The sequence below is a fragment of the Sinohyriopsis cumingii genome, unplaced genomic scaffold, assembly GCF_028554795.1.
Source record: "Sinohyriopsis cumingii isolate HCF-2022 unplaced genomic scaffold, ASM2855479v2 utg002106l, whole genome shotgun sequence".
Taxonomy (NCBI): Eukaryota; Metazoa; Mollusca; class Bivalvia; order Unionida; family Unionidae; genus Sinohyriopsis; species Sinohyriopsis cumingii.
Window position 1 is genome coordinate 63407 of NW_028316131.1, and position 19044 is coordinate 82450.

General features: G+C 36.4%; 1 protein-coding gene across 1 annotated transcript in view; it reads left to right on the forward strand.

The window, feature by feature from the left end:
- The window catches only part of LOC149771137 (transient receptor potential cation channel subfamily M member-like 2), a 114614-nt gene that overhangs the window by 24584 nt on the left and 70986 nt on the right, over positions 1-19044 (forward strand). Inside the window, exons 5-8 of the mRNA XM_089948808.1 lie at positions 2120-2161; positions 11802-11914; positions 13771-13871; positions 14730-14955. Of these exons, the coding sequence (XP_089804934.1) occupies positions 2120-2161; positions 11802-11914; positions 13771-13871; positions 14730-14955 (482 nt within the window). The remainder of the gene's footprint in view (positions 1-2119; positions 2162-11801; positions 11915-13770; positions 13872-14729; positions 14956-19044) is intronic.

Sequence of the window (19044 nt, forward strand, 5' to 3'; positions counted from 1 at the left end):
ACCTACTTTCCGATAGCACTTGCCACATCATGCATAGTCAGTGAGCTAAATGCCCTCTTGTTGGATGCAACCTTCATGCAGTTACGCTTGTCCTAATGATACAACCAAGTTACTTTTCCAAAAACAGGTTGCCATCACTGGGTAATCACCAACACATTTTTCGCTTCCTCTCATCGATCAATACGTTGATAAAGGCGAGACCCCAAAATCCCGTGCTCTCTCTCAAGTATTATCTGATTTGCTTGGAAGATATCCATATAGGTCTGCCTCTCAGGTTTTGAAGCAAGACATATCACATCAACCTTTCGGCGCTTGGTTAAAGGGAGAATATAACTGACCTCTCTTGGGAGCAGGTGTACACTGACCTCTCTCAGGAACAGGTACGCCCCATGAAAATCTAGGCTTACGAAATACGCGCAATTTCCATAAGCCTGGCAATCGAACGTTACGTCTCCTGTCGAGACGCCGTAGTCAGCTGGATGACATGCTGAGACCACTTTCTCAGCTTTTTGTGTCAAAGAGAACTGAGCAGTTGTAGCTGAAACGACAATGCAATTCTGTAACTTGGCGGTATTGGCCACATTCATTTGATTTTCCTGGAAACACTTTAAAGGTTAGACCAAATAGGTACAAAATCTCATAGCGTTATACCCGTATGCATAAAACTAAGGTATCCCGTTGTGAAAAATAACATTAGGAGAATTTAATCAATTGGTAATAAAAGAATGATTACCAATGGTGACTCAGGTAGATGTGGGATAATTAGGATTTCCTCCACCACTTGCATATTATTCTAATGTAATGTGGTCGGGTAGTCTATCTACCGAAGAAAGCAAATATTGTTTGGTACATAAAGTTTCTCCTGTATTACTTACCTCATCACATTAAAAGCATCCCTTCTACACTTCCCCTGCGAACATCCTTCAAGGTGTCGATCAAGTAAATATCGTCTTTCAACCGCATATAAATCTAGCTGTATAGCTCTTTGAAGGGGTACATAACCTATAAGCTTTGCTTTCGTTTTAAAACCGTACCGACATAGTTACGTTTTTCCGTCTTTGCGTGTTCGGAGTGGCTGTATTCAGAGGCAGCAAAGACAATTATTCTAATGTAATGTGATCTGGTAAGTACTATAAGAGAAAGAAATATATTTCTAAAACAAAACCTTTTTATCATTATGTAATATCCTTGGCCCATTGTCTGTTTGATCTAAATTCTCGTCACTTCACTTGATTTCCAGCATGCATAATTCGTGCCCGAAGTAGGTTATATGGCACTGTGGATGAAGCATACCAAAGTAAATATCATTGTTATTGTAGTTGTAATTACCGTTTGCTTATGCATATTGTCACAAACTCAAAATGCTCAGTGAAAATGTGCCACCTAATAGATGTTTCATCCTTACGACAACATTTAGAATAAATCGAAGCTTATCAAATGCTTCAAGTATTGCATCATGTTTTTGCTTTGTGTTTAAAATCACAACTGTATTTGATAAACATAATAAACATGGTTCATATGGTAAGACATAGTAAGTATAGTATGAGAATTATATGGTAAACAATCTCCATTTATTTATATAATTTACCTCAATTAAATATTTGTTGTCAACTTAAATTAATGAACATAGTTTAATATAGCCCTTCAACAACACAGAGCGATATGTTTTGTTTAAAGAAAAATCTCAGCCATATCGACCTTGTTTTGCCCGATAATCGTTCTACTCCCCGACTCCAAACTTGAAATAATTGATCCCAAATATATGTATCATTATTCATTGATGAAAACGTGGAAAATGTTTAGAGTGAAGTCTTTACAAATACGTGGTACCAACCAACCATGTACACAGGTTCCATTTTCTAAAATACGTTTCCGATGTTCGGATTTCTAAGAAGTAAACTGTTTTCGAAACTTTTCCAAAGAAAATCTAAATATGAAAATGTCCTTTATTATAAGAAATGAGTTCGCGTCGACACTGATATGAATTATAACATGACTCATACTATAAGAACATATGTTGTTCTCATGCATTTGTCGTCTAGACCTCTTACACATTTCTATAACTTGATTCATATATAAATTGACTTCTGGTACATTTAACTTTTCTTTTATTTACTAGGTCTCTTTAAAACGTATGTGCAGTATGAAGGAAAAGGAGGAGGTATGATATTGGACAGAAAAAATATATTTTATTGTTGAAGATTAATGTACCCTTATTAGACTAAAAGTTGCATGGTACTATGTTGCAGCATTTTTTAATCTAGACAGACCTGGGACTGGCAGATAGCGTCAGCAATACAGAAACAGTTTATGCAAAACTTTGCACATTTGTTATCTTTCGCAGGAAAATTAACACTTATTGATATTGGAATGTTTATATTTAAAGTCAAGGTGATTATTCTTAATGGACATGTATCATGACATTTCGAGTCAGGGCTTAGATTTCCTTTACCAATTTCAAAGAATTTTGATAACATATGTTACACTCATTTTGTCAATGGATGAGCCAGGCTAATTAAGTAGTCGGCAATTTGGAATTCATGGTGAGTGCTCTTCCTATCATTTCCGAACAATCAATTGACATCATTCTGACAAAATCCATGGAGACATGGTACTTATGTTTCCATTTTCCTAAAACGATCCATATGGATTGCAGAGTTGGTAGCCCGAATGCCACTTTGACTGAATTTAATTTGTTTGCATTGTATATAATATCTGGATAAGAACTGTGTTCAATTACATTACAGTGATTACTACGGAAGGCATAATTGTATTTCTTGATAGATCTGTATTGTTTGTTTTGTGTATGCATTAACCTACCCAGATAAAATTATGCGAAACTTACTATCAAGTAATATATTAATTGAGTGCAGATGCACAAACAGTTATGACTAACATCAGGAGTCTTGAACAATTTAAGTGCTGTGTTTTAATTGGCATATTTTTCTGATGCATCATTCCCATATCATTCTCATCGGTATAAAACAATATCACGTCAATACTACTTTCTCTCGCCTAGTCAAAGGTCTTTTTAGCGTAATATGGTATGATATGGCCCTACCAGGTCTGATTAAAGTTTGTATTTGATTTGCTATCCTCATTATGGTGTCCATAGCAAATACATTGTTCAAACATTCTTGTCATCACCTTATACAGTTATGATGAATCTTGAAAATATTAATGTTCAATAGGTTAGTGTTAAAGCACCATGATCTTATTTCCAAGTAAATATTGGCAAATGTCCTCCTGCGGGTCCCGGGTTGTAGAATTGGCCAGACGTGCCTCACTTCGTGTCGCAAGAGGTGACTAAGTAGAGTCAACCTGTTTGCCGTGGGTTGCGTCGCGTGTCGGGGGAGGAAAGGATCCTGGTAGTTGATCAGAGGCTTTCCGATGCAGTACACTACTTTGGCCTCTAATTCCTCTAGACAGGTGGTCGGGATGGGCCGGATCTCGACAAATCGGCTGGTTACGTCGAGACCTAGGAAGTCTTTATTTACTCGCTCGCCTACTTTATATTTCTCTTTGTATCTGTCTTGATACCACCGTTGTCCCTATAGTATGTTCCTTTAGCTTTCTCTTTCCCATGTCCTGGAAGACTTCCTAGAAGGCGGTTTCTTTACGGATAAATCAGGAGGTAATTTTAACGAACCAGGAATGTGGTGGCTTCACGGGCTAATCATAGGTAATTATATCGATTGAGTATAGAATCTGTGTATCCCTGGCGCTTGAAAAGTGTTCCCTTGTTTGTCACCATGGTGGGCGGAAAGCAGGATGCTGAATTTTAAACAATCCTAAATGGAAAATCAAAAATCAGAACAAACGTACAAAACCTGTATCAGACACAGATGACGAAAATTGTAGTGCGGAGTCATTTTGAGGCTTCATGGTTATACAGCCTAAAGATGCCTCAAAACCGCCTGCCGCACTATCTCCGTTTGTGATCGAAAGAGAATCACAGGATGATTGGCACTGCAAAACGTATCAAAAAGTTGAAATCGGGTTGCCTTCTTGTTGAGCGAAATCGACGAGGTAAAACAGAAAATAACAAGAAAATAAAAATTTTCTTCGATATCCCAGTAACTTCATTCGCTCACACAACAGTCAATATGTCCATAGGCTTGATTCCCTGTCGTGACTTGCCTGGAGTCAGCGATACAAATTTAATTGAAGGGATAAAAAACGAAAGTGTCACTGCAGTCCGTAAAATACGCATTAAACGTAATAACAATCTGCAGGACACCAACATCATAGTACTCACCTTCAAACATCTAACAGTACCCAGAGTGGTCAAAGTTGGCTTCTTGCAAGTGAAAGGCGACATATACATTCCGAACCCCCTTCCATGCAATAAATGTCAGAAATATGAACATCACGAAAACCGCTGTTCAAAAAACAAAATATGTGGCCGACGCGGAGACCATACTCATCAGGAATCTGATTGTAGAGCAACTCGACATTGTGTCAACTGTGGAAAGAAGCCCACGCCAATTCCATGGATAGTGATACTTGGAAACAGGAGAAGGAATAGAGAGGGTAAAGAACACATCTAACATTCCCTATCCAAAAGCCAACAAACTTTTACAGGCAACAATAGTCAACCTGGCCATTCCTTCTCCGCTGTAGTGAAGAACAATTCCAAAAAAGCGAAGGATACTCAAACACAGATTTACCCGATTCAGCACCAAGCTCTCACACCCATTATCATGCACAAAACAACTCGGCATCTACGCAAAGAACCTTCAATAATATCCCATCACCGAAATTACCAAATAATAAAAACAAATCTCAAGGAAATAAGCAGCAAAATGGGTCAGATAACCCTATCAAACTCTATAATAGGTTTGGAGACATTGAGAGCATGGATGCAGAAGAGACTGCTCCATGCGCTGAATGTAGGTTTAGACCTACCACCAAAATATCCCCCCACTTCCTTCAGAGAAATAAACACACACATTGCCTTCGCGAAAAGTCTTACCTAGCTCCACAATCTTCACTTTAAGTTTAAAATGAAGGACACCATCATACAATGGAACTGTGGAGGACTTAAAGCCAACTAAAACTGCTTTTAAACGAACATGATCCTGCAGTACTATGCCTTCAGGAAACATTCTTGAAAAATAAGGACAACATCACACTTAACAACTACTCCCTGTTTAACACCTACTTTCAAAATGTTGCCAGCTCCTTGGGAGGAGATTCTGTTGTTTTGAAATATAGAGCCCCTCATATCGTCGTCCTTTAAAACAAACACTAGCTATTGCTGTAAGCGTTACTCTATATCGAGCAATTACCGTTTGTGCTATTTACATATCACCACACACCAACAAAGTACCAAATAAATTAGGGGGGCACTGAGTGTCCGAGTTTTCTTAAGCCCTCTTTGTACGGATCACTGCCATCTCACATCTGTCCGCGTCGTTAGAGCCTCCGATTCGGCAAACATGGGTATGTGAAAAAAGCTTGCCATCAGCTTCTCGTGGGTTGGTGGTGCTTTCCAGGTTTATCCAGGGTTCTTCCTCCACCATTAATACTATAGCCTATCGTGTGCTGAAAAATGGTGTTAAACCCCACAACAACAACAACCAAATGAATTATGCAATCGTGTTCAACAACTTTCAGCGACCTTTGTTTCGCTCGGAGATTTTAATGCCCATAACCTCTTATGGGGATCAAATTACATAAGTGACATAGGCCACAAAGTAGAATACTTTCATCCCCAGACAGAATTTGTGTCTATATATCACCAAATCAACAACACATCTACACCAGGAACGAGTACAAACACGTGTATCGATTTGACAATTTCTTCTTCTTCGTTGATATTGGATTATGTATGGAAGATCGCTGATGACCTTCATAGCAGTGATTACTTTCTAATCTACCTTGAAAATATCAACTCTACTACTGATGACGCAATTTCACAATGGAATATAAAGAAGGCCGAATGGGCTAAGTTTGAAACACTCTGGAAAACTAGGCTGAATAAGGATACAGTCTTCAAAGTTAATAACCCTATTCAGCATTTTACATCTATTGTAATAGAGACTGCAGAATAATCCATTACGGAAGCTATCAGACAATGCCGAGAAACATTGACAAAATTTAACAATCATCCGACACCGGCAAATTTAAGTAAATACCGTACTCTTCGGGCCAAAGTTCGCCGTACAATCAGAAAAGGAAAAGATAATCATGGAAGAAATATGCTTCTTCTTTGAACTTTCGTTCCTCTATTAAGAAAGTTTGGGACATTATCCGCAAATAAACGGAAAGAGAAAACACAATTCTCTCCGACATCTGAAGCTAAATAATAACAATTTTAGTTCAAAACTTGACATAGCAAATTTTCATGCTGACAATTTCTCTAAAAATTCCTCATCATCTAATTATTCCGAAGCCTTCCAAAGAGTATAAAATCAAAATGGTCACGTTTAAAATTCACATCCAACAACTCGGAAAGTTATAACCAAGTGTTCTCACTATTGGAGCTAATGGAGGCTTTAGACAAGGGTCATGATACATATGCTGGGTCTGACGAACAACATTACCAATATTTGAAACACCTTCCAGAATCATCATTAACATCTCGTTTGAAAATCTTCAATGATTTATGGATTACTGGTAATGAACATAAGATTTGGACAGAAGCAACAGTAAGACCAGTTCCCAAATTAGGTAAGAATAGAGCAGATCCTACCAACTATCTACCCATTGCACTGACAAGCTGTGTCTGCAAAATAATGGAACAAATGATCAATTCTCGAATTGTATGGTACATCGAAACTAACATTCCAATATCTCCTTTCCAACGTAGCTTTTTTTTGTATGGCCGTAGCTCCAGTGACCATTTTGTTGGACAGGAAAAACATATTCATGACGCATTTATCAATAAGGAACATTTAGTAGCGGTTTTCTTTGATTTAGTACAGGCCTATGACAAGACATGGAAGTACTGGGTACTAAATTACCTGCACTATCTGGGTGTCAAAGGCTGTCTGCCCTCTTTGATATCAAACGTTCTCTCAGACAGACAAATTCAAGGTACGAATGGACTCTGCCATCACTGATTTGCACGAGTAAGAGACGGGTGTGCCTCGGGCAGTATTATATCTGTGACGCTTTCCAACATCAAAATCAATAGCATCACCAAATGTTCGTCTTCTGTTGTGGACTGCCCGTTATACGTTGATGATTTTCTAAAGTGTTATCGATCAAAGCACATGCATACAATTGTAAGACAACTACACAAAATATCAACAAGATTCAAAATTAAGACACTACTAACGGTTTCTAATTCTCGAAGTCAAAACCGATATTCATGCATTTCTGTCAGTTACGAAGACATCATGATGAACCTAAACTCAACCTGGAGAGAACGCCTATTCCAGTTGTTGAGGAAAAAAATAAGCTTTTAGATATTTTCTAAGAAAACTGACGTTTATTCCACACCTAAAGAACTTGAAAGCTAAATGCTTGAAATCTCTAGATCTACTCAAAGTAGTAGCGCACACTGACTGTGGTGCTGATAGAAAGGTCATCCTTAATTTATATAGAACGTTTATTCGCTCCAAACTGGACTATGGTTGCGTTGTTTATGGTTCAGCTAGGTAGTCATATTTAAAGATGCTTGAGCCAATTCGTCATCAAGGACTAAGACTCGCTCTGGAAGTGATTAAGACATCATCCTGTGAAAGTCTCCTTGCTGAAGGAAACGAACCACTTTTATCACATCGTGGAGAAATGCTTTCCGCACCTTAAACTCTCAAATTAAGATCAAACCCTCTCTGAACTCTGTCTTTTCTGCTGTTTTGCAACTCGAATACTAAAACTTGTACGAAAAAAAGCCAGACGCGATACCTTCCTTTGGCATTAGAATATCATCCAGCCATGACAGTACAAAATTAATTTTTCCAAAATTCAGCAACGGTCCATCTCCGAAACATCTCCCTGGCTACTTAAACAACCAAAAGTAATTTTTACGATTAAACGATGGAACAAGATCTCAGACAAACTCTTTTGTCTTCCACAATTCTTATCATCAACTCCTCACCGAGCTGACAAACTACAGAAGAATTTATACCAAGGGATCAAAGGATGAGGAAAAGTCTGCTGCAACTTTTATTAGTGGAAAACACACAATACAAGTTCGCTTACCAAATGGCATATCAATGTTTTTTCTGCCGAAATCAGAGTAATAGATCTTGCTCTGCAAGATATTGAAAAGAAACGTATTTTAAACATCATCATCTTCTACGATTCCCTATCAGTACTTCAGTCACTACACAATAGAGAACTTGAGCATCCATTGTTGACCAATGTCTTCGTCAAAAAATACTAAGCTGAGTACCTCCCACATTTTTGTGTAATGTTGTTTACCTAGCCATGATGGTATTAAAGGTAATGAGAAAGCAGATCGGGCTGCTAAAACGGCCCTAACTCAAGAACCATCTCATTTTAAAATACCGTATACTGATTTTAAACTTAGTATCAAAGGGACTTTACGTCAGAAGTGGCACACATCATGGAATGATGCAGTGACTAATAAACTTCACGCCATCAAGCCAACCCTAAGAGAATGGACTCCTTCCTACAAACCATCCGTAGGGAGGTGGTAGTCATTGCAAAAATTCGATTTGGTCATACGCATATGACCCACTCACAAATACTTAAAGGCGAAGACCCATCAGAGTGTGTTTCTTGCAATGGACCATTCACTGTTAAGTACTTTATGATGGAGTGTTTCTACCTGCAACCTACACGTGATCAGTATGACAATATTCATAACATGAAGGAGCTTTTTGATACAATAAACTTCACTTTTATTGTGAAATTCTGGAAAGAAGTTAACATTTAGTCTCAGCTATAAATTTTACGTCATCACCTTGTGCAGTTTTATGCAATGTATATACCGTCCCATTTTCAATACCGTTTCATTTGTCTTCATTAACATACAACATTTACACACCCCTTGATCGGGAAGCTTTATTTTTTACCGTTACTATCTTATCGTTTTAATTTCAACTATTTGGTTTTGATATCGCTCTTCGATATGAAACCTTTTATAATATTTAAACGATCGTACATATAACTTTTTGTACGGCGCTAAACAGCCTAACAGTGCTGGTGCATCGTTAGAATAGAATCAATCAATCAATCTATTTTGCAAATGGGCCAACATGTAGTTTTAACATTTGTTGACACATCAACGGAGTTGACTTTCATTAAGCTTTACAGGAACCATTCAAATTCTGTGTTTTACTGCATTTGTGTTTTTTTGGTGTCTTCTCTGCCGAATATACTTCCATCTAAAGTATTGTGTACACTTTTTTTAAGTACCACACATTAGTATTGTAATATTGATTTACATAAACCAGATTGTGATCATTAGGACATGTTCTTTGTCTTGTTGTGGCTTCCCCGGCAATCATGTGACTCCCATAGTTGACTGATTACGAACGTATTAGTGACCACTCCTTATTAACCATTGGGGCACTTTCTATAAAAAGTCTTTTCTCTGTTCTATGACATTTTCTGCCATGCCTAATTATTTATGGATTCCACATATCTGGCTTCCATTGCAATAAAAAGAAAATGATTACTGACATCTAACAAATAATATTTGATTAACATTTGCTTATGAAACTTTCGTATGTTATGGAATGCTAACACTGCATTTTCGGTTATCACACTATTAAACTTCATATTTTTGTATGTTTCCGCTATATATTGACATTTGAATTTAACTTTGTAACATCATTCTCTTTGACATTCTAACAATGTCCTAACAAGATTTATCTCTTAGGGCGGTCTGCAATCATTTGGGTTTATAACAGCCTGGTTAGAAGTGCATTTGAATCATAAATACCAGATCAGTGTGTTCAATGTTAATGGTGTAGAGGAATGTGAGTAGGATTGGAGATGTAGTGCATATTCTGGTCTCTTGACTGACAAGCATGTTTTGTGGCTAGACCTTACTGTATTATTTAATGCATACACTACATGTCAATGCTAGCTGATTTTGTGTAGCTAATGCTGTTTCTTAATATTCTTTTTATGGTGGAGTTAGAACTTGGTTAACTTGATAGGCTATCATTATTAACTTCATTACACTCTAAGCCTGAAATAAATTTATATGATCCAGGAATATTCGAAATTATAGTTTATATGGCACTAATATTAGGTGGACATAAAATAATGTTATATGTGAAACAACTTTTGATTTAACAAAATATTAATGACAATGACATTGTATTGGTGTGATTCTAATAGTATTCATTGTACTGTTATACTGTATGGATGAATGTATGGTTGCTGGGAACAGATAATTATGGACCAAATAAACGATAAACTTCTGTGGAAACATTGATTTATACTACTCTATAATATAAATGAATCGACATCATTTATGACCTGAATTAATTAGGTGTTTCTTTATATTTCCACACTGTAAAATCAACACTATAAGACAATTACACTGAAGGATGTGATGCACTTGGTACAATATTTAGTTGGTGACAACTATCTCCAACATTACACACAAGATCGATATAAGGATAGTGATGATGCGAACGAAGATTCACAGAAAGAGTCAGATGCAAATGAAGTCCAAAAGAAAGACCACGCTGTCAGTGGAATCCAAATAGATGTGAATAAACTCGAAACGAAACAACAGAATGTGAATGAGATCCAAACAAAAGATCTGACTGCAAATGAAGTCCAAGCGAACAATCCAGGGTCGAATGAACTCCAAAAAAATGAGCAGGATGTGAATGAAAAAAAAACGAAAGGTTGTGAGTGCTTTCTTCTCTATTACACGTTTTCATGCAGCAATATATAACTAATTATCTTGACCTTTCAAGAACTATTTATTCTTTAAGTTTGATAAGCACAATTTATCAAAGAACCTGTCTGTGACTAGTGTTTTGTTTTTCTCCTATTTTAATAAATCCAGGCTTTAGCTACTTGTACCGAATGCTTGATTCTACCCATCAAAGTGGGGTTATTTTGTGCTTACTGTGCCACACCTACGACTTACGACGCACGTGCACACATTTAAGTACTACCTCACAACATAATCGACTCAACGACCGAATTATCGACCAGTCAAAACAGATCAAAGTGAAGCTGGCACACATTCATTTGAATCATGTTAGTCAATGTAATTAAATCTAGACAATTCTCATACATTGGTGCGAGTCTCCTTTATAAACGAATGAGACAATTATGCCAATAAAGGAGCTTTCTATGTTCATATTTAAACAACATAATGTATATTATGGTCACTTTAAATGTATTAAGTGATATTTACTTTGTGGATAAAATGATTTTCCTAAATTATGTTGCATTAAAGATGTTAGTTTGGGGAAATCACATTTCATAATTAGATGTTTAACTAAAGGTGACCACCTCATATTATTTAGCCTTTGATATTTGTATATGACAAAATCAATTATAAAACAGGTCTGAAAAATATGATACTTCTGAACCTGAGTTTGTGTTTGAGTTTGATAATTTGATTTTGGGTTTGAAAATTTGGGTTTGAGTTTGAAAATTTGTTTCAAAATCACAAACGATTTTACTTTTCAAAGTTCGTTCCTGGTAAGATCAAAGTGTTTCTGACTCATTGTTATGATCTATGTAAGGCAGTGTGATGAGACATGTATATCGAGTATAGTTTTGATTATGCTTGCTTTACTGTTACCTTCTGGACATTGTGACGGTCAATTTGATAATTTTGTTTAATAATGGTATTCAAATTCTAACCTGTTCATAAAAGTTAATATAAACTTTTCTCTCAAAAGGTGAAGAGTTTGCGAAGAAACCCGATTTTGAGAATCCCTGTCATGATCTCTTTATTTGGTCAGTTCTAAACAACCAACAGGATAAAGCCAAGTTGTTCTGGGATAATGGAAAGGTAATCATTTTATATGAATAGGCTGTCGATTTGTGGACATCAGTAACGAGATAACGATATAAAAAAGTTTTGTCAAAGTGCTTCAGCCTGTGGATATGTCTCTCCGTCAATTCCTGACAAAGCTTGATGTACCATCTTCTCCCACAAAGCTTGGAAGATCGTAAGAACATACTGCTTTCTCGTTTACATTTTTGAGGGATATTTCGTTACCGTTTAACACATTAGGGTTACATTGTATTTTGAGAGTTGAGACTGACATCGCTTTCCCTTCCCCACGATTTGTAGGATTTCAACTAAACTTTGTTTAGTATCCAGTTTCACATGTTGATCATTGTTGACTAGTATTGTGGATCAAAATGGAGGCGTAATATTAAATTACTATATTACTATTGACCCTTAAAGACAAAACCTACAGGCCTGATACATTAAATTCTCCTAGACCCCATATTGGCCTACTTAGCATAATGTTAAATTTTCATATACCTAGAATGGGTCATAATGTTAAACTTTCTTAGCATTACATTTCCAAAAGCGCTATAAGTACAAAACAGTTGTAAAGATAAATTTATATTGAGACTATAACGGGCCATCATTAATGTCACTTTCAAATAAATCTCACACTGGCCAGCATGGCCTATTTCTAATTTATGATGTACTCCATATTGCCCCACTATACAATTCTTATACAGATTTATGCTTTTCCAGCTTCAATCGTTCATTGTTGCTAATGTTCACAGGGCATGCATGTGTCAAGTTAATATAGTAGTGAAAACTCCAGATATTTTATTGCAAGCTCATATTGGATAGAGCTATTTTTATTACATATGTATATAAGATTAAGTGTGCTTATCCACATTCTGTGTTTCATGAATTTTCAACAACTGTTATTTTCGACCTCTTAAAAGCCGCTTGACCAGGTTAACACAAAATAGAAAATGGCACTTTGGCATGAAGATCATTCAAGTGTAGACATCAAAATCATATATAATATAACTTAAATAACATTATGTCCACAGCTGATGAACATAATTTGGCCAAATAAATGTAAATAATACCAATATGATATAATCTGCATTGCCAAAATTATACAGCCTCAAAAGGCTTCTTTACAAAATAACTATGACTGAATTATGAATACATCTGCAAACATTATCAAATCATGAAGGCCTTTACATTTTATAGATAGGAGTATGATCATCGACACGGCATGTGTGCTATTACTAAAAGAGAATAAGAAATAAAACACGACTGTAATTACTTTCAAACACGCTACAACAATTCAAAAATCCGAAGCAAAGAAAGTTTGATTACGAACAAGACTCTATCACCCTAAAGTAAAATAAGTAAACTTGACCCACTATGAAGTTTGGGCTTGTTGTTGAGTTTAATTATAGTGGCGTGCGCACAATTGCCACTTGAAGTTTGGGGGACACTATACAAACTTTTGTGTTCTTACAGGTGAAATGGGCAAATGATACTTCATCCAAATGAGCGATATCATAGGAGACTTAGGCGTTTCTTTTATTTGGAATCGTTTTGACATAATCTACGATGTAGCTTTCAGGCGATGGAAAGATAACATTAAATTACTCGAGAAAGGTCATTAATGCAATTTTTAATAATGCAAAAGTAATTGTTTTAGGAGTTTAGGAGGGTATGCTATATTTTCAGCCTCGGCAAATGTGAGTCACCACCGAGATAGATCATCAAAAATAAGTCCTGAATGATATTTTGAAAAACATTCTTGATACATGTAAAAGTAGAATAAATCTCAAGTTAATTTGTTTCAAGTATGAAAGGTTGTAGTATAAAGAAAGTCATCTGGACTATTTATAATATCAGTATGCATTTTACAGGATAAAATCGCTGCTGCCCTAGCTGCACATGCTTTATTTTCTGCCATGGAAAGTCAAATTGATGATCGAGAATTACTAGAAGGAATTGATGACAATAGCACGTAAGATTCATTGCAACCTTTTACATCACATGGAAAACAGTTAGTTAATTACAAACAACATGTTAGCTAATCTTTCCATGATAGTTAATTGTAAACAACATGTTTACGTGGCAGGAGTTCAAGGTTTATCATGTCTACAGTTAACTTGCTTTTGAAAATTTTCTCATTCTATTACGCCATAGGTCAAGTGAAAGTATTCATTAATACGGATTTGATAAACACAAAAAAATCATCATTCTTGTTTTGGATTCTTATGTGAGATATAATTTGAGAGAAATTATTTATTTAGAACATTAATTGATAGTAATAAAGTCTTAATTAACTTTCACGCCTACTTTGGGATTAGTGTGATCTCATTCAAGGACATACTGGAATACAGCATTGTGTTATATCGGAACATTCAGTTTTATTGGAATTCTTTCGAAACATTCTATATTTGTCTATACTTTTTGGACGTGTGATACGGCATTAAAAATAATTTAGACCTTAATTCACTATAATGTATGTGTCGTTTGAATACTCACTTTGCATTGTACTGTAGGCAAATAAATTCCTTGTTGATTGTATGTACATCTGTTTATTTCACTTATTACTGTTGCATAATGTAAGACCTAAAGTCGAACACAGTGTTCGTTTTTTTAAAGTATGAAGAAGTTTTCCCTATTGTCTTTTCTGATCTTTGATTCTATTATCCTTTGCCACAAGGTCAAGAAGCATGGTAACGTTTCCTCAACTCTACAGCTCTATCCTAATGGGCACATTCAGATTTCATCACGTTATGCGTTCGAAGACATTGCCTGGATGGGCATATGACACAGTTTATCTGTTTCTGTTTATTATTTTTACATGTGTTTACAGTGAGTTTATGGCATTAGCCATAAAAGTTGCGAAAAAGTGTTATGAAACTGATCCAAAAAAAACACAGCATCTGATGATTTGCAAGATGAAGCAGTGGGGTAATGCAACATGCATCGAGATTGCCGTGAATGCACGTAACAATGAATTCGTTTCCCTACAAGCATGCTATGATGTCTTCGACGAAATCTGGATGGGAGGATTGAAGCAGGAGAATAGCATAAGCAAAGTAAGTAAAATTCATCACTGCATAAGATTTAGCCAAATGAATTAATGCATACGTTTAGCTCTGCTTGCCTTAAGTTACAAGTATAGTGACTTTTCTGCTATGTCCTGGGTACCGCAGGATCAGAAAAGAATGTTGTTTGTATTGAAAATAGAACATCATCTAAGCACTTATACACCTTTATTGAATTTATTTGACAATAAAGCTAACCTATCTGATTCGGCCCACTTTAGAGGGGTGTCTTGTACTGAAGGTTGCATGCATATCTTTATAACTTAATTGTTTCCATAAAGTGCCTCATATCATTTCACAATTACTGAATATCACGTGACATGAAAAATGCTTGTTTTCCTTTTGGTAATATTTAGGATTTAGAAGAAGTAACTCTTCATTTTAGAGACCTTATCAAATGCGATTGCACTTATTGACATACCATGCAAATAATTATGAAGATCTTGATAAAATATAAGTATATCCACCTTTATTATCTCTGCTTTCATACATTAAATCTAAAGACACATGAACACAAGCACAAGATCGGTAGGAAGTTTAGATCTTACTTTCGTCTCTGCAGACAAATGCTTAGCTAATGTGATTGTTTCAAGTTAGAGGCAACACAGCTCACATTGAAAACGCTTTCACAATTGTTTAATTACAGTTCTTATATTCACGTCTTAAAAGATGCATAGACATATGTGTATTGGCTCAGGAAACTAGAGTTCTGGGTCCAAAAAAATAAGGACAGTTCTGGCTCAGAAAAAGGTGACAAATAATGGATCGATGAAAAATCAGGAGAGTTTTGGGTCAGAAATAGAACAGTTCTGATTCAGAAACAATAAGGACAGTTCTGGCTCAGAAAAAGTACGGACAGTTCTGACTCAAAAACAAATGGCTCGTAAAAATAAGGATAGTTCTGGCTCATAAAGAGAACAGTTCTGGTTCAGAAAAAAATAAGGACAATTTTTGGTTCAGAAGAAATCAAGGTGTTTCAGTGTGATATGAAGGTGAAGTTATGAATTGATAAGACAAGGTATCTAAATGTCTGAGTTTATTAGCAAAATTAGTGAACTGACTCATAAATGACAATGCAAATGATTTTCTGGATAGATATAGTTTATATATTTTGACAAGTCCCTTAATTAAAATTTTTATATTACAGAATATGCCAATTAGGACGATGATATAACTATTATATGATATAAGGTCAATTAGAAAATAAATCACTATATATATATAGTAGCACTTGTTTGGTAGACTTGGATTATTTTTTTTTTTGATATCGTGTGGAGTCTGAGCAGAACAGAAATGCTATATTCGGCGGCCCTTCTCATCAGAAGTAGGTCATTTACCTATACTAAGACGTGGAGTATACGTTTATGTTCCATATATTTGTACTTTTATTTAGAAGTTAATTTGGGAAAACATCAGCGCGGCCTTAGCACGTGTTATCATATATAACGTTACCTGCCTGAGCAGGTCAGCTGGCACAAAGGCATTGTTGTTATTTTCTTAGTATTTAGTAATGACCATATTGGCTGTGATGCAAAACTGCTAGATCAGCAGGATACCCAAAAGCAATTATAAGCTATTCCACCAGCAAAGATGATTGCTATTTTTGTGTTTTCATGTGTCTCTCTCTTGTTCGCTGCAGGCCAACGGGTAAACTTTAATATGAATAGAATGAATCGTACAACTTGGTTTATTACCGGCTGAGGAACATATCGTAGGACAACACCGAAGGAGTGCACTATCACCTACTTTCAGACCTTTGTATGAAAATTTATGATAACGCAGTAGTGAAAGAACTGATTCATTGCGCAAAATGTAGTATTAGTACAGTCTATGAAGAATTATAATTATGCTAATATATCTCAATCTTGATGTAACATCATGTCTATTACAGTATTGTCATTTACAACTAGGAAAGGTTTCTAGTCAACCGAATTAACACATTAATTTCAATATCAGAACATAATCAACGATATAATTAGATCGGTGCCTCTCTCTCTTCATGAAATTTTTTATGGAGCATACTTGCAGGGATCATAAACAGTACACGATGCCCATTTTATCGTGACCACGTCCACTCCCCGGTAGAATTGGCCCGACGTGCCTCACTACGTGTCGTTAGAGGCGACTAAGCAAAGGCAACCTGTTTGCCGTGGGTTGCGTCCTGTGTCGGGGGGGGGGGGGGAGGGGAGGAAAGGATCCTGGTAGTTGAACAAAGGCAATACACTAGTTTAGCCTCCACTTCTTCTAGACGGGTGATAGGGATGGGCCCGGTCTCGACAAATCGGCTGATCACGCCGAGCCCTAGGAAGTCTTTACTTGCTTGCTCACCTTCTTTATCGTTCTCCTTGTATCTCTCTTGATACCACCGTTGCACCTACAGTCTATCTCTTTAGCTTTCTCTTGCCCAAGTCTTTGAAGACTTCATAGAAGGCGGTGGCTTAACGGATCAATCAGGAGGTAATTTTACCGACCCAAGAAGGCGATGGCTTTACGGGTCAATCATACGTAATTGTATCTACTGAGTATAGCATCTGTGTATCCATGGCACGTGAAAAGTGTCCCTTTGTTGGCCACAATGGTCGGTGGAAACACAGGTGCTGAATTTCAAACAATCCAACATGGAAAAAAGAAGTTAAAACAAACGTACACAACTTGTATCAGACTCGGATGACTAACCATGTAATGTGCAGTCATTTCCCCGCTTCATCATTGTACAAACTAACGATACCTCAAAACCGCCAGCTGCACTATCAACGTTTGTGGTCGAAAAGACAATCAAAGGGTGGATTGGCACACCAAAAAGTGTCAAAAAGTTGAAATCGGGTCGCCTTCTTGTTGAGTGTGCAAGCTATTGCTGTAAGCGTCACTCTAAATCGAGTGATTACCTTTGTTCTATTTACATACCATCAAACACCGACCTAGTACCAAATGAATTAGACAGTCTTGTTCAACAACTTCCCACGCTGTTTTTATTTACCCAGAGATTTTAATACCCATAACATTTTTTGGGGATCAAATCACATAAGTGACGGAGGCCAAAAGGTAGAAGACAGTATTTTCTAGAAACGATTTGTATCTATACAACACGAAATCACCTACATATGTACACCCATGAAGGGTTACATACACTTGTATAGATCTGACAATTTGTTCTCCTTCGCTGCTTTTAGATTATGAATGGGAAGGTCACTGATGGCTTTGACAGCAGTGATCATTTTCCAATCTACCTTGAAAAGATCAACTCTGCTATTGATGACGCAATTTTATAATGGAATATTAAGAAGGCCGACTGGGATAAGTCTGAACCACTCTGTAAAACTATGCTGACTGAGGATACAGTCTTCAACGTTACATCTGTTTTAATAGAGATTGCAGAAGAATCCATTCCCAAGTCCTCACCGAACTGTAAAGGAACCCCAAAACCTTGGGTCACTAAGGAATGTAAGGAAGTCATTAGACAAAGCCGAGAAGGACTGAAAAAGTTATCAATCATATGACGCCCGAAGATATAAGTAAACACCGTATTCTTCAGGCGAAAGCCAGCCGTACAATCAAAGAAAGTAAACGAGCACCATGGAAGAACTATGCTTTTTCTTTAAACTCTCGTTCCTCTATTAAGAAAGCTGGGGACACTATCCGCAAAATAAATGGAAAGAGAAAACACAATTCTCTCCGACATATGAAGCTGAATAACAAACATTTTAGTTCAAAACGTGACATAGCAAATATTCTTGCTAACAGTTTTCTAAAACTTCCTGATCATCTAATTATTCAGAAGCCTTACGAAGATAAAAAACTCAAATAAAAAAGTCACGTTTAAAATTCACATCCAACAACTCAGAAAGTTATAACCAAGTGTTCTCACTATTAGAGCTTATGGAGGCTTTAGACAAGGTCAATGATACATCCGCTGGGCCTGACGAAATACATTACCAGTTTTTGAAACACTTTCCAGAATCATCATTGACATCTCTTTTAAAAATGTTTAATGATTAATGGATTACTGGTAATGTATCGAAGATTTGAAAAGAAGCAACGGTAACATCATTTCCCAAACCAGGTAAAGATAAGGCAGATCCT